This window comes from Bufo bufo, chromosome 2 (genome assembly GCF_905171765.1).
Source record: "Bufo bufo chromosome 2, aBufBuf1.1, whole genome shotgun sequence".
Lineage (NCBI taxonomy): Eukaryota > Metazoa > Chordata > Amphibia > Anura > Bufonidae > Bufo > Bufo bufo.
In genome coordinates, this window is record NC_053390.1 from 50,667,173 (window position 1) to 50,691,655 (window position 24,483).

Genomic DNA, 24,483 nt, shown 5'->3' on the forward strand with positions numbered 1-24,483 from the left:
TCAGAAAGTCCCTTACTCCTTAAGACCTCGCTCTCAGGATCCAGGCTGACAGTTTGAAAAGACCTGGTTTCGGATGGAGAATTGGGCCCTGCGAAAGAATGTCCTCCTGAAAAGGTATCACCCAAGGATCCTCCAGAGCTATTTACTTTAGAATGGAGAACCAGCTTCTTTTGGGCCAGTAGGGGGTTATTAGTATCACCGTTACTGGGTCTGTTAGAATTTTCTGTAGAACGCGGGGGATTAGCGCCCAAGGAGGGAAAGCGTATGCTAGATCCCATGTCCATTTTACTGAGAAAGCATCTACTGCCCATAGCTTTTCTCTGGGATCTAAAGAACAAAAGCACTTGACCTTTGCATTTCTTTTTGAGGCGAACAGGTCTATTTGCAGCAAGCCCCATTTGGCGGATATTTCTTGAAAGATTCCTGGATTTAAAGACCATCCCCCTGGGTCTAGGGCAGGGGTAGGCAACCTCCGGCACTCCAGCTGTTGTGAAACTACAACTCCCATCATGCATACTTGCTCTGCTCTTCTAAAAACTCACATAGAAATGAATGGAGCATGCTGGGAATTGTAGTTTCACAACAGCTGGAGTGCCGAAGGTTGCTGATCCCTGGTCTAGGGTCTTTCTGCTCAGGAAATCTGCCTCTAAATTCCCTGATCCTCTGAGATGAACCGCTGTAATGGATAGAACATTTTTTTCTGCCTAGGAAAAAATAAATTTCGCTAGAAATTTCAAACTTGGGGACCTCGTACCACTCTGATGCTTTAAATAAGTGACCGCTGTTGTATTGTCCAAATTTTTTTACGGTAGATGTTTTTTTCTTAGCAGGCTTTGAGTTACTTTTACAGTCTCCCAGACCGCAGGCAACTCTCTGTAATTTGAGCATTTGCTATTTTTCTTCTGGCCATCTTCCTAGCCAGGTTGAGGAGGCTACCTTTGCTCCCCAACCCACACTACTTGCACCCGTCACGATCTGCATCTCTGGTTCTTTTAGCCAGATGATGCCCTTTGATAAATTTCTCTCTTTCTTCCACCAATTCAGATCCGATTGTACTGGGTATGGAATAACAATTTTTTTGTCTAGGGACGATTGCTTTTTGTTCCAACTCCCTAAGATCCAGGTTTGCATAGTTCTGGTGTGGGCCTGACCCCAGGCTACTGCCGTTATGCAAGACGTCATAAGACCTAGAATGCTCATAGCCTTCCTGATCGAGCACAGGTTTTGAGATTGGAAATTTTTATATTTTTTCTATGATGGCTTCTATGTTCTCTTGTGGAAGAGATGATGTTTGTGATACAGAGTCCAACCTTACTCCTAGAAACTTCCTGTTGGGTGACGGGATTAAGTAGGACTTTTTTACATTTATTAACCAACCCAAGTCTGATATTTTTAGCAAAAAATAGTCTGACTGCTTCTCCTTCTGAATTTCCTACTAAGAGAAAATCGTCCAAGTATGGGAAGATTAACAGACCTTCTTGTCTGAGGGGAGATATCATTTCTACTACCAACTTTGTGAAGATTCTTGGTGCCGAGGAAATACCAAATGGAAGGGCGAAGAATTGGAAATGGTGCAATATGCCCCCGGGGCCTTTTAGTGCAAATTGGAGATATTTTTGTGAGTTTAGATGGATAGGAATATGATAGTAGGCGACTTTGAGATCAATAGATGTCATGTAGGCTCCCTTTTTGATTAGGGGGAGAATGGACTAAATTGATTCCATCTTGAACTTTCTGTATGTTCTTGATTTGTTTAAATCCTTTAAGTTTATGATGATATGGAAGGATCCGTCTGGTTTTTGGACTAGGATTAGCCTTGAATAGAACCCTTTCCCTTTTTCTGTCTCGGGTACATTTTTTACTACACCAGATTTTTTTAAATTCTAGAATTCCCTGCCATATTTTTGATAGAATGGTGGAACTGTGGAAAATGGTCTGAAATCTTCTTGGGGGGTTTGAGGCAAATTATATTTTGTAACCGTTCTTTACGATGTCTAATGCCCAAGGGTTTGATGTTACAGATTCCCACTGGGTCAGAAAATTCCTCAACCTTCCCCTCTACTCTGGCATCATTGTTTTTCGTTTCCCTTTTCCCCTATGGGGTCTGGATTGCGAATTGAATGGACAAAAAAAGTTTTCTTTTTCCCTCCTCTGAAAAGCCCTTCTTTTTATCGGCCGCTTTTTCTAGGATTTTATCTAATACGGGGCCAAACACATATTTTCCTGAAAAAGCAATGGAGCATAATTTTGCCTTGGAGGTTCTGTCACCCCCTCAGGATTTCATCCATAGTGCTCGCCTTGCCGAATTTAAAAGGGCTGCATCTTTGGCCGCAAATCGGACTGATTCCGCGGAAGCATCTGCCAGGAATGCAGTGGCGGACCTTAGAAGGGGGATGGAGTGCAAAATTTCTTCCCTAGAGGTTTTATTCTTTATGTAGTTTTCTAACTCATTAAGCCAGAAATACATGGCCCTAGCCACAGAAGTTGCCGCAATATTTGTTTTTACCCCAAACATGGAAGCTTCCTAACATTTTCTCAAAAGAGCGTCCGCCTTTCGTTCCATTGGGTGGCGTAATTGAGAAGAATCTTCGAATGGCAGGGAAGTTTTCTTTACAACTTTTGCCAACTGTATATCAATTTTTGGGGTTTCATTAAAGATCTTCGATTCTGATGGATCAAAAAGTAGTCTATTCCTAAACTTCTTAGAGACCCCCAACCTCTTTTCTGGATCTATCCATTCATCGAGGATCATTTCCTTAATATTCTCATTAATGGGAAAAACTTTGGATCTTTTTGTACGTAATCCCTCAAACATTTCATCCTGTACCGATCTCCGTTTTTGGATGTCTTCAATACCCATGGTTCCTCCATTTCCTCTGAGGAAAAAAAGTACTTTTTATCGTCTTCAACTACTTCACTCTCTGACAATTGATCTTCCTCAATATCATGTCTAGAGACGGACGCCTCTTCGTCCATGTCCTCTGTGTCAGAGGAGTATGGAGCTGATAACCTTGTTTTTTTAGCGGAAGGCATAGGCTGAACCGGCGCAAGGGAGGATTTAATTTCATCCTGAATCATAGACTTTACTTCCATAAAGGATAGATGGTTGCTCTTCCTCTAACAGATCACTAAAGCAGGATTTTGCATAGTTTCTTTTTGTATCCTTCAGGGAGCTTTTTAGTACAAGTGGCACACTTCATATATTTAGGTTTTAATTTTAGTTTCTTTCACTCCCTGAGAAAAAAGAGCAACCAGGTATCAGAAAGCTTCATAAAAGTAAAACATTTGCAGATTCCCCACAGGGGAACTCACTGAAGGAGTGGCCGGAGGTGGGTCTGCGCTGTCCATGCGGGTCCCAGGAGCCGACATGCTGCTGGAGTCAGAGGAGACAGCGCTTCCCCGCGTGACTCAGAGTTCCGCCCCCTCCGAACCCAGTCGGGAATCCGAGAACTAGACTAGGCTCAGGCCCCATTCGATGTCTCGTCGTCCCTCTCTCGCAGGTCTGCGTCCTCACCAAAGGGAAGACTGCACTACAAGGTGTGGGAGCAGGCCCCTGATTTCAGGGACGAGAATCACTCCACTTTCCTCTGCCCAGCTTTAGCAGAAGCTGCAGGAGGGCAGAGAAGAACAGAATTTGACAAGTCAACCTCCCGTTATCCCAAATAAAAATAAAATAAAAACACTCACCTTTTTGGGAGGCATCTCCATGTAATACCTCCTTTAGGGACAGGAAACACTGAAGGGAGAGAGTGGGTGGGGGCATTTAAACTCTATCTCTGTGTATTCCTGCCCCTTCAGAGATCAAGGGGTCAATCTCATCCTTAGCCGTCATGGTGGATGAAATGGAAAAAAAAGAATATGAGTAACTACCTCGTTTTAAAGAGGGCTACTTAGATATTGATGACCCAACTGATCAGTTTTTTTTGGGCAGCTGCAGGCACCAGAATATATACAGTGGCCGGAAACTCTGCCTCCATCCACTGCGTAGTATCTAGCGCTGTCGTACTGCAGCTCAGCTCCCATTAAGTTCAATGCTGCGTTAAGCTGACACTACACAGTGGGAAGAACCATCAGTTTTCAGGCCCATTTACTGTGCAGTTTCTGGGAGCCAGAAACATTTGATTGTTAGGGTGCGGTGTGTCTGACCCCCATCAATCCAATATTGATGTCCTATTCTGAGGACAGGCTATCAATACTAAGTCCTGAAATTCCATTTAATTAATGAACGCTGCTTGAGGCACAGGCTTCGACTCTCCTCATGGATGATGCACATCAGGGGTTGGAGAAATTCCCACGACCATCCCTTTTATTTGAATAGGGCTTGCAGGAACAACCTTATTAATGTACAGAATTCATTTCCAGCTAAATAACCCACTTGTGCTGTATATCATACATACAGTCCTGATCAAAAGTTTAAGACCACTTGAAAAATGGCAAAAAATCATATTTTACATTGTTGGATCTTAACAAGGTTCCAAGTAGAGCTTCAACATGCAACAAGAAGAAATGGGAGTGAGACAAAACATTTTTTGAGCATTCAATTAATTGAAAATAACGATTAAACTGAAACAGGCTGTTTTTCAGCTGATCCAAAGTTTAGGACCACATGTCTTTAAAAGGCCAAATCTGTGCAAAGATGTGGATTCATTGTCATTTTCTGTCAGGTAGTCACACGTTGTGATGGCAAAGGCAAAAAAACTCTCCCTTTTTGAACGTGGTCGGGTTGTTGAACTGCATAAGCAGGGTCTCACAGCGCGCCATCGCTGCTGAGGTGGGACGCAGTAAGACAGTCATTTGGAATTTCTTAAATGATCCTGAGGGTTATGGAACAAAGTGGAAGACCCAAAAAAAATTCATCAGCACTGAGCCGGAGGATCCAATTAGCTGTCCGTCAAGACACTGGACGATCCTCGACCCAAATTAAGGCCCTTACTGGTGCTGACTGCAGCCCCATAACCATCAGATGGCATCTGAGACTGAAGGGCCGCAAAAACAAAAAACATCTTCAAAGACCTCGTCTCCTTGAACGCCACAGAACTGCTCGTTTGGACTTTGCAAGAGAGCACCAAACATGGGACATTCAAAGGTGGAAGAAAGTTTTATTCTCTGATGAGAAAAAATGTAACCTTGATGGTCCTGATGGTTTCCAACGTTACTGGCATGACAAGCAGATCCCACCTGAGATGTTTTCTACGCGCCACAGTGGAGGGGGCGCCATAATGATCTGGGGTGCTTTTTCCTTCAGTGGAACAATGGAGCTTCAGGAAGTGCAGGGGCGTCAAACGGTCGCTGGCTATGTCCAGATGTTGCAGAGAGCATTCCTCATGACTGAGGGCCCTCGTCTGTGTGGTAACGACTGGGTTTTTCAACAGGAAAACGCTACAGTACACAATGCCCGCAGGACAAGGGACTTCTTCCAGGAGAATAACATCACTCTTTTGGCCCATCCTGCGTGTTCCCCTGATCTAAATCCAATTGAGAACCTTTGGGGGATGGATGGCAAGAGAAGTTTACAAAAATGGACAACAGTTCCAGACAGTAGAGGGCCTTCATGTGGCAGTCTTTACCACTTGGAGAAATGTTCCCACTAACCTCATTGAAACGCTTGCATCAAGCATGCCGAAACAAATTTTTGAAGTGATAAACAATAACGGCGGAGCTACTCATTACTGAGTTCATGTTTAGGAAGTTGGATTTCTGTTTTGGGGAGGTTTAGTTTTTTTTTTGGAGGTGTGGTCCTAAACTTTTGATCAGCTGAAAAACAGCCTGTTTCAGTTTATTCGTTGTTTTCATTAAATTGAATGCTCAAAAAATGTTTTGTCTCACTCCCATTTCTTCTTGTTGCATGTTGAAGCTCTACTTAGAAACATAGAAACATAGAATGTGTCGGCAGATAAGAACCATTTGGCCCATCTAGTCTGCCCAATATACTGAATACTATGGATAGCCCCTGGCCCTATCTTATATGAAGGATGGCCTTATGCCTATCCCATGCATGCTTAAACTCCTCCACTGTATTTGCAGCTACCACTTCTGCAGGAAGGCTATTCCATGCATCCACTACTCTCTCAGTAAAGTAATACTTCCTGATATTACTTTTAAACCTTTGCCCCTCTAATTTAAAACTATGTCCTCTTGTAGCAGTTTTTCTTCTTTTAAATATTCTCTCCTCTTTTACCTTGTTGATTCCCTTTATGTATTTAAAAGTTTCTATCATATCCCCTCTGTCTCGTCTTTCTTCCAAGCTATACATGTTAAGGTCCTTTAATCTTTCCTGGTAAGTTTTATCCTGCAATCCATGTACCAGTTTAGTAGCTCTTCTCTGAACTCTCTCCAAAGTATCAATATCCTTCTGGAGATATGGTCTCCAGTACTGAGCACAATACTCGAAATGAGGTCTCACTAGTGCTCTGTAGAGCGGCATGAGCACCTCCCTCTTTCTACTGGTAATGCCTCTCCCTATACACCCATAGAAACATAGAATGATACTTGGAACCTTGTGTTAAGATCCAGCCATGCTAAATATGATTTTTAGCCATTTTTCAAGTGGTCTTAAACTTTTAATCAGGACTGTAAATTATATATCAGTTGGATATATCAGTTGGGATTGGGCAACTAGATGAATTAAGGAGATTTCATTCTACTTTTTCGGTCAGGACAGGAGTTTTGTCTGCAGAATTAGGAGGTTCTTCTCACTGCCATTCATTTCAATGAACACAAGGCTAAAATGCATGAAGTGCACTGAGGAGCCTCGATATAGAGACACCAGAGATGTGCAGATATCTCCCTAACATCGACCATCTGTACGTCCACTGAAATCAATGGGAGTTACAGAAACTTCCAGATGTTGCATGTGCAACTCCTGAGAAAGGAGAAGGGGAGCTCCTCAAGATCAGAGTCCTCCTCAGAGTCCCAGCTGTCAGATCTCAGCCAATGTATTCTTGACAGTGGCTCTGTGGAACCAGATCCAATAATCCAGAAGCATGATAATTCAGCACCGGTCAAGTCCTGCAGTTGAGTTTTGCACTGTTTGGTACATACCGAGTACTTGCTCTTCTTAAAACAAAGGAAGGACTTGATCATGAATTCAGGTTGATTGTAGAAATTGCGGTCGTTCGCTTTCACTTGCCAATTACATTCTGAAATTAGATCAAAAGCAAATCAAATTAGAATCCAGAATGAACCTATGCTTTTCGCTCTTCATGCTTTACACTGAAGCGCCGCTTGTTCAGACTAGCTGTTGTGTATCGGCAAAGACAAGCCATAGAGCAAGGATCAGTAACCTCCGGCACTGCAGTTTATGGTGAAACTTCGACTCCCAGCATGCACACTTGCTTGTCTGTTCTCAGAACTCCCTCAAAAGTGAATGGAACATGCTGAGAGAAGTAGTTCAGTTGGAGTGCCGGCAGATGCTGAGCCCTGTCATAGAGGTAATATTTCAGAATTGCCCTGAAAGGTGGATACATTTTGCTGCTGGCATCCCTTGGACTGATCATGCGGGTGTAGTTAGCAGGAATTTCCCTAGACTTTCTGACATCCCATGGAAGGACGCCATAGTAGTCAGTCTCCCTGCAGAAATTGCTGACAACCAAAAACAATAGATTGGGGTATATATTTTCTCAATGTTTAAATGCAAAGTCAAAGGGGTGGAGTTTGTGCAAACGTACCCAAAAGTGGTCATTTCTTGGAGGTTTTGTGGACGTTCTCTATTGAAAATCGGGCTTAAAATGGAGCAGTCACCTCTCCTGACACGTCTGTTTAAGTAATTACTTGCATTCCCCATGCAGTAACAATCATGGAGCATCTATTTTTATGACTATGTTGAGCCACATCTCTATTATTCCTTCTAGAAGTTATGAATGAGATTCTGATGGGCATTACCAGTTAGGGGTGTGTCCCTCCACACTGACACCATCTCAAATGCTCCAGATGTGATATCTGAAAACTGTTTAGTTTATAATGCTACTGTCATGTTTTTCTTTGTCATACACTGTTACATCAGCAGACGGCATATGGATGGCACTGGGAATACCGCTAACCACTCCATTACCTAGAAGAGTGGGCTGGTCCTACTCCCTGTCAGCAGGGAGAGCTAGCCAGATAGACAAGCAGCACGTCTATCAGCTCATGCTCCAAAGGGCCTTAGATCAAGCTCGGACCAGAAAATCCAGCTCGTCTGTGAGGAACACTGCTCCAGAGAGACTGAAAGGTCCAAGGGCTGCAGAAACCATAACAGCTACAGCATTACAGTCAGCAGACTGACCAGCTACCACAGCTTTACAGACACTGCTGCAAGGTGAGGGAGAACCAGTTAAGACACCCAACACCACAGTTCAGGACAGGCAAAAACGAAAGCCTGCATTATGTAGTGGAAACCTACATCGACAGGTGCCAGCTTTATGGCCATACTGAAGGGGAATCAGAAGAAAGATACTTTGCTAGTTAGCACACTTCTGAGTGCCATCGATTGCCACCTAACCAGCCACCATACCTCCTCATTTGGTGACGACTGCATTATTGCTGTATGTACTGCTATTTATCCTTTACACTCAGTAAAGAGAAATGTTTGATGTTCTCCTTTTGACTTCACATCACTTTTTGACTTCACCGAATCCCAGGGAGTACACCATTAAACATCTCATTAGGGCCACTACTATTACCATCCTCTGCACTGGTTCTTCAGGGGACATTCGGCTTCAGTATTTTCCCACCCAAGACTTAGTAAACTGTGTCAGAGGACAATTAGGTACACTGTGCCAAGAAAATGGTGTAGTCCTTCGATTACTCATTTACTACTCTTTTTCAGAAACATTATGTAATACTCTGGCTCACAAGTCTGGAGTTTTGACATCGGAACTTCTTCCAGGGATAAGGCTAGTTTCATACTACGAGGTGTGAACAGCCCGTCGGATCCGTGCTGCCGCTAGTGCACGGGTGCCCCCGGGCTACCGCTCCGGCCCCATTGACTATAATGGGGGTGGGGCGGAGTTCCGGTGGCAGCACAGCAGCGCATGCCGAGAGGCAGGTGGAACAAAAGTACTATATGTAGTACTTTTATTCCGGCTGCCTCTCGGCATGCGCTGCCGTGCTGCCGCCAGAACTCCGTCGCACCCACATTATAGTTAATGGGGCCGGAGCGGTAGCAGCAGGCTTTAGTGCAACTGACCCTGATGAAGCGAAAACTAAACCTAGGTCAGGCGTGATACGAGGAACTTCATTTGTATTTTGATACGCTGTTGAGATTTTTACCTTTGCGAGTATAATAAATCTTATTTATTCGATCTCACTTTGCGGTGTTTCACTATTGGTGCTCGCCTTTTGGTTACATATAGGATGGTATAAACCAGAGGAGGGGCGATACCTCTCGATTGATGATTGACTGCACCGGTTTTTGCACGGAGACTGACTGACTGTGATTCAGCTTCCTTTGAAACTATAGAGCAGCGCGCCACCCAATGGTGACTGCAAGCAGGCAGAATTTTGTCATGCAACCCCTTCACACATTATCACATATATGTATGTGATAATGTGTAAGGGGTTGCATGGAGCGGACTGAACAATGACGCCAAACCCGGTCATTTAACTCTTCAGATTACGCATTCGATAGCAATTATGGCATCTCTGGAGTTAGGCAGAGGGAGAAGGCGGGGAAAGTGAAATTGCGGGGCTCCGTTTGGTTACCATGACAGCCTGGGGCCTGCTGAAGGTTCCCAGACCAGTCATGGTAAGGTACCTGCAAAGCCATGCAGGAGACATGGCTGAGCAGGCAGAGGGGCAGAATCCCATTCACTATAATGTGTGTGCATATTCAAACTAAAATCAAACTAATACCTTTTCTCTTATCGGGGTGCGGTCTTCTTATTTAAAGGACAGACTGGAGTAATCTAACAGTAGATAGCTAGTAGCGTGAATAATTCAGCACAACAGATAAAGGTTGGCGCGTTTAAGCCCATGTATCCCATAACTAACCAAACAGACATTGTTAACAAACAAAGGCAAAGAACAGAATCTCCTCATTAGGTGGCTCCAGAAATACTAACAAACAGCAGGGTCGTCTGTTCTGGGGAAACCAGGGTGCATTATCACCTAAAAGGGGATGCACATTTTGGACAAACTCTTGTCTTACTATAATGACGCCAGTCGTGTACAAGAGTGCCTTATTGGACTTCACCTATAGCAGTCAAGTCAACCTTTACTACTGTAAGTTCCAACGATGGCTCAATAACTGGGCAGTGCAAAAACCACATAAATGAAGCGCGTATGAGCACTAGTGGAAAACAAGGTAGTTAAATAAACTCAGCTGCGGATGACTAAAAGCAAATGCTGAGGGTCACGGATGAAGGAGATGTTTCAGCCGTGGAGATGATGGCGGATGAATGACCGTGAACAGAAGTGGAGCAATAGTGAACTGATCCTAACGGGATTAAACCCAGCAAATCAACAGGAAAATACAACAAAAAAATTCCTAATACAGCAAACTCACTAAACACATTAATTATAGTTTTAAAAATTCACTAGACTCCATAGAACTAAAAATCCCAGAATACACACCAAATTAGAACAAGATCATAACAATAGAATCTGATAGAAAAGGTACATGGCAAACACTATATTTGGTAAACAGAATGTAGTGAGGTCGGAATATAAGTAGACTCAATAATAAGCACACCACCCTAATCAACCAGGCAAGGTTAGCCAATAACCAAACTCCGATTCATAGGAACTTCCCAAACAAAGTTAGTAAGTAGGTAAACTTGAAGCAACAGGCAGAAACCTGTCGCTCACAACACTTGTCAAGCTATCAAAAACCCTAATGCACATAACCGGTTTTATTTTATTCCACATCCTCCTTGTGGCTGCTCGCTCCACATTCTCCCTCACTGTATTAGAAGCAAGTACGGTAAGCTGGACCCATGTATAGTGGAAAAAGACTCCATGATGGCTACTCAATACCCATGGGCAGCAGATGCAGGGCATTTCTATTTGTGATGGAGAATGGGATAGTAGGCGGCCGGCCGTAAGAGACATGGGAATTAAAGGGCTTCCAGGAACAGCACCACTCTTGTTCATGGACTCTGTTTGGTATCGCAGCATAGTCTCATTCACTTTCACGGGCATAAGATTTAATACTAGACACAACCCACGGACAAGAGTGGTGCCGTTTCTAGATTTTTTTTTTCTTTCTAATCTCCGATAACCCCATTAATCAGGGCCATGGATTTTGTATGCCCTCCAACACACCAAAACATACTGTCATCTAGTTTCTTATGGAATGGCCCTAGTGCATGGGTCTATTAAATGAAAATTAGATTGCAAGGCCCATAACATCCTGAAGGTACAATATCCACCCAGATCTGTAATCCTGATAGCAATCGTCCGTAATAGCTCATGGATGGAGCCCACCGATCCTGTACTATCCCAGTATTCATTGACACAGAAGGTGATGTCATATGACTGACAACAGCAAACAGGAAGAAATTACATGTTGATTTGCCATGCTCACAGGCTTTAATATACCCACTGGTGTATCTTTCATGGAGGCAGACCACACGACTACTATGGGACCCAGGGGAAGGGGGAAGCCTGGTGTTGAACTGGTTCTCCTGTTCCCAACATACAGTCACAAAATTTTCAGGCAGCTGCCACTAGTGGGAGCTCATTGCAAAGAAATTACTTACAGCCAGCACTGATATCAATAGTAACTGTATAAATTCCTATGCGCAGAGCTCCCCCTAGTGGTGGCTGCAGGCAGCAAGTTTTGTATTATTTTGTGTGAAGGGAAGCAGGAATGTATGCGTGTATTAATGTCAGCTGTCTGGTGGAAATTCATTGATAAATAAGGATGTTCAGAATGAGCGCCATATTTAAGATGCACCTGTTCCACTTTTTCTAAAGTTTTTTTATAACAAAAAAAATTTATTAAACATTTCTTTGATTTAAATATAAAGAATGGTAAATTTGTCAGAAAGATCGGAAGGTGTGCGTTGCGATTCACATTGCATGGGAGAGTATGATGCCTGTCTACTGGGAAAATGGGTAGGAACCATACTTCCTATGAGATATTTCTATGCCCCTGATATTACAATTATAAAAGGAAGGAAGGTTCTGGGGATCTGAGGTGCACTTACCTTTTGGGATCTGCACTTGGCTGAGCTCTGCTTGTTTGTTGATTCTGTTTTGCTCAGGTTCGTTTGAGTTTGGACTCTCCAGTTCATCATCGGTTTCATCATCACTATATGGAACTTCATCATCATTTGGCATCTGTGAGTCCTCCTCAAATGTTGTGTCGTAATCTGTATCCATGATGTGTGAGGAGATCTAAAAAGAAAATAATTATCATTAGGTGGATTTATAAATGCTCCACTGGCAGATTGCAAAATTCCCCTTTAATCAATTTCTTAATGTACTACCATATGTATCACATAATTTAATGTAGACTGAATTGCTGCTCCTTCATTCTGCTGATCGGTGGTGGACCAAAGGTAGTTCTCTACTGATCACTCATAAAAAATCCTTTACATACCCCAATGATAAAATTTGGTCTGCTCACAGCTACCACCAGAGGGAGCTCATGCAGATGTATACAGTTACCAAAGAACTCATTTAGTATTCAGTGAGCTCTCCCTAGTGGAGAGAGTAGCTTTGTCTTTTTTCCCTTGTTGCTTGTTACAGTTGCAGGAAAATTGAGTGAACCCTGAATTTGTTACTAATAAAATGTGGTCTGATTGATATTAAAGTCACAATGATAGACAATTCTAACTATTAAAAAAAGTAAGTGAACCTCTGTGATAATTCTCCAAGAGCTAAGAAGTTAAAAAGATTTTCAGTTAAGAAGTTGAAATTTGAAGTTTGGATTTCACAGCTGCTTGGCTTGCTAAGTAAAGGCACACAAAGCCTGGTTACTGACAAATCAGTTTTTTTCCAAAGAAGATTGGTTTGTATGAACCATGCCTTGATTTACACAACTTTCAGGTGACTCCAACAGACCTCAATAGATCAGTTCTGGAAAAGGCTACTAAATCATTGCTAAAAACCTGGGTATAAATCAGTCCAGGATTAGACAAATTGTCTATAAATTCAGGACCACTGCATCCTGTTAAGATCACTGAATGGTGAAATGGGTAATCCTGAAAGAGGTAAAGAGATTAAGGGCAACAGCATATACCTAGCGAAGACTCTACAAACTTCAAAATCCTCTGTTTATGTGTCCACTATTTAAAATACGAAATAAGAATATTAGCCTATGAGACCTGTGGTAATTACATCACTGTTCTAGAACCGTCAGGCCATGCATGCTGAGAACTGTACTGATGTGCTTGAACTTCATTTGCCAGTAAAGAATTGTTCTACTGTTGCACCTCACAAAAAGCACCCTGAACCACCATGAGACAGAACCAGGGCATGCCCTGAAGGGAAGAAATGTGCACCCTTTCCATCAGTGCATGGTCCAGGACAGCATCAGACTGAGTAACTACAACCACCATTTTCACTACTATTGCTTCTATGATCTCCTGGACTCTCAGCACAGATGCACAACGGCATTAAAAAAAAGGTATGTTGAATGGACTGATTAGGTCTAGAAGTTGTCCGTAAAGAAGCCAAGATTATTCCAATCTCATGGCCAAGAGATTCCTAAGTCAATGAAAGTGTGGATGTGGACATCACCATCACGAACTTCAGTAATTTTTTTTTACATTTTTTTTTTTTTGCTTTCTCAAAACTGGTAAGGGAACTCGGGTCAAGCGGAACAATAAGTGAACGCATGTTCTCCAGCTATTGTTCAAAAAGACTATTCAGAAGATGAATAGAGCGGAGCCTTATATAAATATTTTATCAGATTAAATATTAAAACTTTAGAGTCTTATCATCTATTGTCCAGGCCACTCCAAACCGGCAATCAGTGTAAAGGCCATCAGTCTAAAATGAAAAAATAATAAGACCTCACGGACGGCACAATGGTACGCACACAAAGGCCTCCATCCTGAAACGATCAGAGCCATTATCTATAGCACAAAAAATAAAATAAAATGGAAAAAAGACCTATTCATGGACTGAGGGCTGTCACAGCACATTTCTACCCTTAAAGAAATGTAATTTAAGTCCTTCTCCTCACAATGGAGATTACATAGTGTTCACAGCAACAATCGAGTCTGATCACAATTCTTCAAGGATCAAGTTGCAACCTGAAATCTCAGTATCTGCCATGTACCAGTTTTAAAATGGAAAAAAAAAAAAAAAAAAAATTACAAAAAGGAAAAAAAATAAAATAACATTTACGGAACACAATGCAGGCAAGGTATCACATGGCCTTCAGGCACAATAGGGTCCGTCACACAATCATTACAGAGGCTTGGGTCGGGAGTAGTGTTGATCACGCAACATAGTGCTCGGGCAGAACACATCGGGATGCTCGGGTGCTCTACCGAGCACTCGAGTATAATGGAAGTCAATGGGAGAACCCGCGCATTAAACCAGGCACCCCCTGCTCTGAAGAGGGGAGGGTGTCTGGTTTATAGGAAAAGGTCAGAAACAGCGTGGGGAGGATTTCTGGATGCATCTTGGACTCCCAGGTCGCTGCTGGGAATGATGTTGTCCAAGTAGTACGCCACTTTTACAGACTGACATTAATACGCAGGAAACCGAAGATAAAATCAATTTTAGAGGGAAAATTTTTAGGAAACATTCTTTCCTGTATATTTATTTGTATATAAAGTGCAAGTGCTGCCAAAAATTACAAGGGAGAGGCACCGATACAACCTGTATATCACATAAAGGAGGGCCTCATTCACATTGTGGTACCCCTACTCTCATAAAGCCTATGCACTAAGTAAAAGGGCTGCCAAAAATTACAAGGATCCGGCGCTACAATACACCCTTTGTTACATATAAAGGAGGGCATCATCCACACCCTTGAAAAATTATGATTGATGGCCTGCTGGTTTCCCTCAAAAACATTTGGAGCAAGGGCCTGCTGGTCTGACCATCTAAAACATTATGGGTGAGGGCCTGCTGTCGCTTTGGTGACTCTAGATAACCTGGGGCCGATCGCACGTTCCCGTGATGGCGACGATCCATTCAGTTATCTGGCCTATCAACTTTCGATGTTATTGTCAGCGCAAACCATGGTGACTACGGGTAACGGGTAATCAGGGCTCGATTCCAGAGAGGGAGCCTGAGAAACAGCTATGGCTATCACATCCAAGCAAGGCAGCATGCGCCCAAGTTACCCATTAGGTATAATTAGGTGCAGGCCTGCAGGTGAGCTGACCCTGTAAAAGATTTTAGGTGCGGGCCTGCTGGTGAGCTGACCTTATAATGTTTTACATGTGAGGGCCTGCTGGTGAGCTGACCCTGTAAAACATTATATGCGACGAATAAGCATGTTGATATGATGGAAGAGGAGAAGGAGGATGAAAAAAGGAAAACTCCACCATATACCCTTGTTTGTGGTGGAAGGGGTGCATGGGAATACAGTGTATTCAGTACATTATAAACGGCAGAGCAGACGAACTGATGGTGGTCTGGCTATCACCCTGTGTAATGGTCTTCCCCCATTTCCACCTCTTCCGCATGCAAAGAGTCGTCCTTAATTGTGAGCAGCGAGCGTTTGAGTAGACACAGAAGTGGGATGGTTACGCTGATAATAGCGTTATCGCTGCTCACCATCTGTGTTGATTCCTCAAAGTTTCTTAAAACTTTACAGGAGGTCAGACATCCATGCCCACTCCTCGGTTGTGAATAGCGGAAGCTGACCGGAAAGGCGACGACCATGTTGCAGCTGGTATTCCACTACTGCCCTCTGCTGCTCACAAAGCCTGGCCAACATGTGGAATATGGAGTTCCAGCGCGTGCTGACGTCGCACAACAGAAGCACTGCTGCTGCGTTGATAGACCGGCTGAAGCTGTCGATGACTTGCGGAAATGTGCACACACGCGGCGCACCTTCACCAGTAGCTCAGGCAAATTGGGGTAGGTTTTGAGAAACCGCTGAACGACAAGGTTGAACACGTGGGCTAGGAATGGTATGTGTGTGAGCTTACCGAGCTCCAAAGCCGCCACCAAGTTACGGCCATTATCAAACACAACCATGCCTGGTTGAAGGTTGAGTGGCGGGAGCCACAGCTCTGTGGCGAAAAAAGAAGAATAAAGAAGAAGAATAAAGAAGAAGAATAAAGAAGAAGAATAAAGAAGAAGAATAAAGAAGAAGAATAAAGAAGAAGAATAAAGAAGAAGAATAAAGAAGAAGAATAAAGAAGAAGAATAAAGAAGAAGAATAAAGAAGAAGAATAAAGAAGAAGAATAAAGAAGAACAACAAGAAGAACAACAAGAAGAACAACAAGAAGAACAACAAGAAGAACAACAAGAAGAACAACAAGAAGAACAACAAGAAGAACAACAAGAACAAGAACAACAAGAACAAGAACAACAAGAACAAGAACAACAAGAACAAGAACGAGGAGGGTCTGGAGCCACTAACGTAGGTTCTGGCGAAAACTCTGATCGACGTAGGGCCCGCAATACTTGGCGTCGGTAGCACCTGTGCCATCCCAGGGGACGACTCGCTCCCAGCCTCCACAACATTCACCCAATGGGCCGTCAGGTAAATGTAGCGTCCCTAGCCGAATGCACTTGTCCATGTGTCTGTGGTTAAGTGGACCTTCCTAATAACTGCGTTAGTCAGAGCACGTTTGATGTTATGGGACACATGTTGGTGTAAGGCGGGGATGGCACACCTTGAAAAATAGTGGCGGCTGGGGACTGCGTTACGCGGGACGACCGCCATCAGGCTGAGGAAGGCTTCAGTGTCCACAAGCCTAAATGGCAACATTTCCAGGGCCAGTAATTTGGAAAGCTGCGCATTTAGTGCTATGGCCTGTGGGTGGGTGGGTATTTGCGCTTGCGTTCAAAGGCCGGGGGTAAGGACATTTGGACGCTGCGCTGGGACACAGAAGTGGATGTGGTAGCTGATGGTGCTTGTGAAGGTCCAGGTGCAGGGCAGGAGGAATCCGGGCCTGTGCCTTCGACAGGGGATTGGCCAGCACGTAACATAGGGAAAGAGGAGGCAGTGGTGTAACCCGCAGACACAGATTGTGGACCCAGGAGTTCGTCCCACTTATTACGATGCTTGGATGCCATGTGGCAGATCATGCCGATGGTGGTGAGGTTGCTAGTGTTCACGCCCCTGCTCATTTTCGTATGGCACAGGTTGCAAACTACTATTTTTTTGGCGTCCGTACTTTCCTTAAAAAAAAGCGCCAGACTGCGGAACACCTACCCCTTGGCAAGGGAGATTTCTGCAAGGGTGTGCTCCGTGGAACAGTTGAGGATCTGTTTGGTGTGGCCCGCCTTCTCCCTTTTGCCACCCCACTGCCTCTTCCAGCCTGTTGCGGTGCTGCAGATCCCCCCTGCCCCTCTGTATTGCTGTCCTTGCTCGGCTTTCCACCTTCCCAGGTTGGGTCAGTGACCTCATTGTCCACCACCTCTTCTTCCACTTCCTCACTCTAATCATCCTCCTGATTTGTTGACCTAACCACAACCTCAGTGATTGACAACTGTGTCTCATCCTCGTCATCAACCTCTTGAGACAGTAATTGCGGTTGACTCATTGGCAACTGTGTCTCATCATCATCCACCTTATAAAACACTAATTGCCGCTCCCTACTCATGTTCATGTGACTGTGGATGCTGAAGAGGTTGGGAATCAGGGCACAATATCTCATGTCCCTCTTCAAGCGTGCTTGGCGAGAGGGCCAAATCAAGTAATGGCAATGAAAAGAGGTCCTCGGAATATCCGAGTGTGGGATCACTTGTTCGGCCAGACTGTACATAGTGGGAGGAAGGAGGATCAGGGTGAGGATTGTGTTGACCAGACTCCTGGCTACTGAGACTGGACTTGGTGAAAGACAGGGTGGTGCTTAACCGACTGGAAGCATTATCTGCTGCAATCCAAGCGACCACCTGGTCGCACTGGTCTGACTTCAAGAGCGGTGTCCTGCGCAGCCCTGCAAACATGGACATGAAGCTAGGTATCGTGGATGATTGTTTTTCATGTGCTCTGGCTGCAGGTACAGTTTCTCTGCGCCCAGGGCCGCGTCCTCTGCGTGCACCATCAGCATCACGGCCAGTTCCCCGCCCTTTACTGCTCGCCTTCTTCATTTTAAAAGGTGATATATGCTTGAAAGTCTGTCACACATACAGTAGCGTAGGATTTGGGAGTGTATGCGCAATTTTTTTTTTACAAAGGTATTTGTGATTAGGAAACGTTATACAGGACAGGTACCACAGGTAATGTCACTGTTTGCAGTGTCTATGGAAAAAGTGCACTGATATTTTAGGGATGCGCACACTTTACGCAGGAGATGTGGCGCAGATAATTTAACTGTCCGCAGCAGCCTATTACACGCTATTTAGCGCAGGATGCGCTAAAAATATATATTGCTGCTGTCACACACAATAGTCCTTAAAAGGACTTTTGGGTCTCTGAAAAGTTTTTTGTATAAAAATCTTCCTATTACACTCCCTACACTCTCTGTCCCTCCCTATGCACAGCTCTCCCTGACTACAAATGAGCTGAACATGCATCATCAGGTGCTATATAGCACCCGATGATGTGTTACGGCCAGCCAATCACTGTAATGCCAGTAGCCAACATGGCTACTGGCATTACAGTGAGGGCAGTACTAACCTGCACGTTTATTGGCTGCATAGCAGCCAAGAAACGTGCGGGGAGGAGACTCGAGCATGACGCTTGAGCACATGCGGTACTTGCCCGAGTACCGCCATGTGCCGAGCATCGAGATGCTGGAGCCTAACAGGTGTTCAGCCGAGCATGCTTGTTCATCACTATTTGGGAGGACCTGTCACCTCACCTCTCTGGACGGGTCTGTTTTAGTAACTACTTCTGTTCCCCATGAACTAATAATTCTGGAGCACTTTCCCGTAGAAGTCTGCATTGTGCAGTTCCTCTGTTAACCCTTCTAGAAATTTTGGATTTACTTGACAATAGGGTGTTACCTTCGGCCCATGTCAAGGGTAATTGGACAGTCTCAGAATGCTTAGGGACATGCAGATATACTTCCACCTTAAAAAGGGACTAAGTCATCTGAAAAAGACATTGTATCCATCATGGTTTTTAGGTTAAACATTTATTTTTATTTTTTGCATTTTTGGTGATTTTCTTTTACATTTTACATGTCCCCATCTATATAAAAAAAAATTAAATCAAGTTCTATAATTGTACAGTTTCCACACTGGCCACAAGACCTAAAATATGTAAAGACTTCCTGTTCTTTGAAAGCAGGGCCATAGACACAATGGACAGAAGCGGACCCCATTGACTTCTATGAATTTTTTTTTAGGCATGCTCTGTGACCTGTGCAGATGTCAGGAGGGAGTAGATAAGCTGTGATATCACCTATTGTGAATGTCATTGTAATTCTGCCTGTGATGATAATAAGAAGACTGCTGAAAAAAGTTACCTCTACAGATTAGGCAGTTTTAACATACCATAAGGCCTCGTGGCCAGTGCAAAAATTCCACTTTTTTTTTAAATTATTTTTTTTAATAGGGAGATGAAAAATGCAAAAAATAAAAAATAAAAAGTGCAATATATGTTGTTATCTGCAAATGACCTATTGTTTCAGTCATGTTTTGTGTTAAACTTTTTTTTTTTTTAATTTTTGGTGATTTTTTGTTTTCATGTCACTATATTCAAAAGGGAGCAGTAGCAGAAGAAGTGGAGAGTGAGGAAATCGGTGAATATGTTTTTTATTGCATTATGACAATTGCTGACCAGAGGGGAATTTTTTTTTTCTATAGTCAGACAACCCCTTTAAAAAAAGAGTCCATATGCATTAGATGAAAAACAGCTGAACAAGCAGAATTTGGTGGTGCTGGAATACTATCTAATGCATGTCAGGGTATCCCTACATATTAGGGGGAAGGAGGATCCAGCATGTTCCGTTTCAACATATATGATCTGCTTGTTTTCATGTAACATGCTTAGAGTGACTTTAGGATAGGCTTCTGTATTTGACCACAGAGGGTCTGATGATCATCTGAATGCAGGGGGTGTCAGCACTCATTCTTTCTTTACCATATGTACAGCTGTGATGAGTGGGATTGAGCCGCAGTACCAGGCACAGCCACGACTGCATGGATGGCGCAATGCATGGGCAAACCATGTGTACCACAACCATTTTATTTGGCCGATTGACAGAGATGCTGGGGGTTTACAACCCCCGACGGATCAAATATTGATGGGCTGTCCTAAGGACTAATACTATAGGGGATGTCCAGAATTAGAAAAACATGACTGCTTTCCAAAAACGGCACTACGCTAGTTACTAGATGGAAGAATGGATCTTTCTACGTGATGCACGATACTGATCGCATTACTAACCTAACTGGTTCTAGAGCTAATCATGCAACGTCCCCAGCAGACAACATCTACATTACAAAGCATAGATTATCCATGGTTATCTATCCATCTGTGTAGAAAGAGGCACACCCGATCCTGGAAAACAACGGCATAATGGAGCCAAATACATGCACATAATAAAAGGGATCAAATAGAAGAAACCCCAGCACTACTGAATGTATCCAGTGATCCAGCACAGCGCTCACCTATAAGTCCATAGTAATATGTACAGGACCAGACCTGACCAGTGATAGGACTCTCTAAACTTACTTAACCACAATAAATTAAATAAATAAATAAATAAATAAATAAATAAATAAATAAAATCTTCTATGGTCATTATACCTCCCAGAAGCACAACACTGGTCAAAAATCAAAAATAAGTTTCTCACCATATTTGCTGGGAAACTTGAGAATTTTAGATCTAGTATTTTTTACACCAACAGAATAGTGAGTGCAGCTCTGGAGTATAATACAGGATGTAACTCAGGATCAGTACAGGATAAGTAATGTATGTACACAGTGACTCCACCAGCAGAATAGTGAGTGCCGCTCTGGAGTATAATACAGGATGTAACTCAGGATCAGTACAGGATAAGTAATGTATGTACACAGTGACTGCACCAGCAGAATAGTGAGTGCAGCTCTGGAGTATAATACAGGATGTAACTCAGGATCAGTACAGGAGAAGTAAGGTACTGTCTTTACAAAGGGACTAAAAAACTTTTACAAAAGAATTTTATTATATATCAACATGAACTTGTGAATCTTTTCTGTGTCACAAACTGTAAAATCCATTAGCGTGCTTTAAAAACACATTATCAGTAGATGACTTTCAGAAGGGAGCGTGCCCTGTCCTATTACACATAGTTTCCGTATACAGTAGCTGATGACACGTTACATGATACAAACGTGACACCAGAAAAGCATAAACAAAATGATTCAGGTTCAAAATGCTATGACTAAATCACGAGGCCATAACAATAAGATCATATTGGCACCCTCTAATTGCTTACTTTGTCTTCTGGAATTGTGGTACCAGAGACCTGGGGGCGTTACAAAATTGTGTATATCGTTATTTTATGTATTTTACTGTTTGTTTCCTGACTTGGCAGGAACAGGGTTAACCACTCTGTTCCTCCCCTCTTGGGGGGGAGTGGGCTGATCCTGCTTCCTGTCAGGAGGGGAGAGGAAGCTTACTGCCATGCTCCTGCTCCAGACTCCAGAGATAACCACTTTAATTTGTCCTCAAGTAAAGCCTTGGGAGTCCAGACAGCAGGGTGACCTGCTAGTTCTACATTAACAGACACTGCTGTAAGGTGAGGGATTACAGCTAAGCCACCCATCACCAAATAACCCCTAGACCAGTATCATCTAAGTGCTTAATTATCACCAACCAACCTGCCTCCATATCCTTGCTGGTGCCAGAGAAGATCTGTTGTTACTGTATATTTCAGGTTCTACATTGCACTTAGTTATGTTTTACTCTGGCCTCATTCTTCCGGACTGCATTTCCACTGCACCAATCCCCAGAGAACCATGGCCTGAGGAAGGACACTGTGACCCAACACTTCATCAGGGCCACTACCACTCCTATCCTCTACCCTACACTGCAGAACTAAACCAATAAGATTTAGATAAGGGTCTAATTGGAGGCTACTTTGTCAGACATTACCACCCCAAAATGGGGAGCAGTATTGTCATCCGAGACGTATGGCGGTATATGCAGTAATAAATGTGATAACAGAAGGACTTCACTTGTGGGCAATGTCGGTCCCTGGCTTCGGAGACATAAGGATGCCCATCTCCATTTTAGGTTTATTGCAGTCATAGAACCAGCCATGCCTTTCACAATGCCCAAAAACTACAATGGAGAGAGTGGGGGCTGCACAGACGGTATGGTGAGACACATGCCTAGGCCACAGCTTGCACACCCCGGATTTACAGGACGTTCAGTTAAAGATGCTTAAAAAAAATAAAAAATTAATCACACTAACAATTTTTTTTTTTTTATGAATATAAAGCAGTTTTCACTAAAATACACCAGAATTCATTTCTTAGAAGGGAGTTGTTAGCCAGGAATTATTTTTTAAGGGGTCAGTATGGCTAGAAAAAAAAAAAAAAAAAAAAAAAAAACAACCTGCTCTTGGTGTTCTTTCCTGTTCATTTGCATATAGATAAGGCCTCATGGACACGAACGTGTGTCGGCCTAGGCCGTGCTGCGGATGTGGACCTATTCAAATGGGGTCCACAATCCACATCAGACAGTCTGCACTGCAAAAAAGTAGTGCACACTCCGTAGTGCTTCCGATACGTGCCTACGTTCCACATATTCCAAAATTGCGGACCCATTCAGGCGATGCTGTTCGCGGGCCGCAACACGAGCCCGGACCTGCTACGGTTGTGTACATGAGGCCTTTAAACTACTTTTTTTGTTCTCCAGAATGAATCAACAGATCATTAAGTGAAAGATATCATTACATTCTGCCCAGACGGCCCTACAAGGCCCGGTTTATCAATGAATTTTCTGCTGACCGACTCCCATCAACCCATATGTCATGACAGTTAGGGCTCATGCACACGACCGTATGCATTATGCGGTCTGCAAAAAACGGATCTGCATAAAATACGGATGACATACGCGTGCATTCCATATTTTGCAGAACGGAACAGCTGGCCCCTAATGGAACAGTACTATCCTTTTCCATAATGCGGACAATAATAGGACATGTTATATTTTTTGTGTAACGGAAATACAGACGTACGGAAACCGAATGCACACGGAGTAACTTCCGTTAGTTTTTTTCGGATCCATTGAAATGAATGGTTCCACATACGGTCCACAAAAAAAAACAAATGGACACGGGAAGAAAATACTTTCGTGTGCATGAGCCCTTAAGGGGAGGTATAGAGTGAGCTCACTCTATATGCAGCAGGTGCCGGCCGTATTACACCGTCAGCACCGACCAGTCACCTATAATCACAGTCATTGAACATCTCAGATGCCGCAGTCAATAGAGATTGCGGCTTCTGTAGAGTTAGACAGAGGGAAGGGGCTCCCTCTGCATTCCAATAGATGCCCCCCTCGCCAAATCACTGGACTTCAACTGGTTGCTGTAACAGCCTGCACCTGTGGCAAAGAATCAAAGCACCGTCATAGAGAGCTGCCTGCAAAGCCGCACCCGAGGAATGGCCTGACAATCTCACAGACTGCAATAGTATTTTATTACTGTCTATGGGAGAGGCCCATCAGAAGATTGCATGCTCGTATTTCCAAAGGTAACTAAGAAGTATTATAAAAAAAAAAAAAAATTTTATATATATATATATATATATATATATATATATATATATATATATATATATAAAAAATATTAAAAATTCACCACCTTTTCTAATAAAAAAAAAAAACGTAATAGCAATCGCCACTTTCTAAAGTGTCAGAAAAATTAAAAAATTAAATTATTTATGCAGTGAATGTGTGCAGTGAACCCCTGAAGGGAAAAAAATAAAAATAAAAATAGATCATTTACTGGTCATTGCCACTAGGGATAAGCGAATCGACTTCGGATGAAACATCCGAAGTCAATTCGCATAAAACTTTGTTAGAATACTGTTCAGAGCAGGAGCTCTGTACAGTATTAGAATTAATTGGCTCCGATGAGCCGAAGTTATTACTTTGCAAAGTCTTGCGAGACTTCCTTCGGGTAATAACATCAAAAATGTATTTCTGCTGTAAAAAAAAAAAAAATATATATATTTTTTTAACGAACTTGGGTTTGGTTGCAAGTGGCATCCCTAATTGCCACCCCCCCCCCCCCCCAAAAAAAAAAAAAAAAAAAGAAAAATTGAAAAAAAATAAATAATAAGTTGTATGTACCCCAAAATTGTACCAGTAAAAACTACACCCTGCAAGTAATAAAGTTATGACATTTTCCAGTAATTTTTTATTAAGTAGTAAAACATAAAAGAAACTATAAAATTTGGCATCTCCGTAATTGTACTGCCCCGCAGAATATGTCCTGTCATTTTTAGTGTGTAGTGTACACGGGAACCAAAAAAA

General features: G+C 43.0%; 1 protein-coding gene across 1 annotated transcript in view; it reads right to left on the reverse strand.

The window, feature by feature from the left end:
* Positions 1-24,483, reverse strand: part of LOC120992222 (phospholipid-transporting ATPase IC-like) — a 92,322-nt gene that overhangs the window by 48,785 nt on the left and 19,054 nt on the right. The window contains exons 2-3 of the mRNA XM_040421057.1: positions 12,129-12,318; positions 7,042-7,139 (exon numbers count right to left, since the gene is read on the reverse strand). Coding sequence (XP_040276991.1) covers positions 7,042-7,139; positions 12,129-12,303 — 273 coding nt within the window. The 5' untranslated portion in view covers positions 12,304-12,318. The remainder of the gene's footprint in view (positions 1-7,041; positions 7,140-12,128; positions 12,319-24,483) is intronic.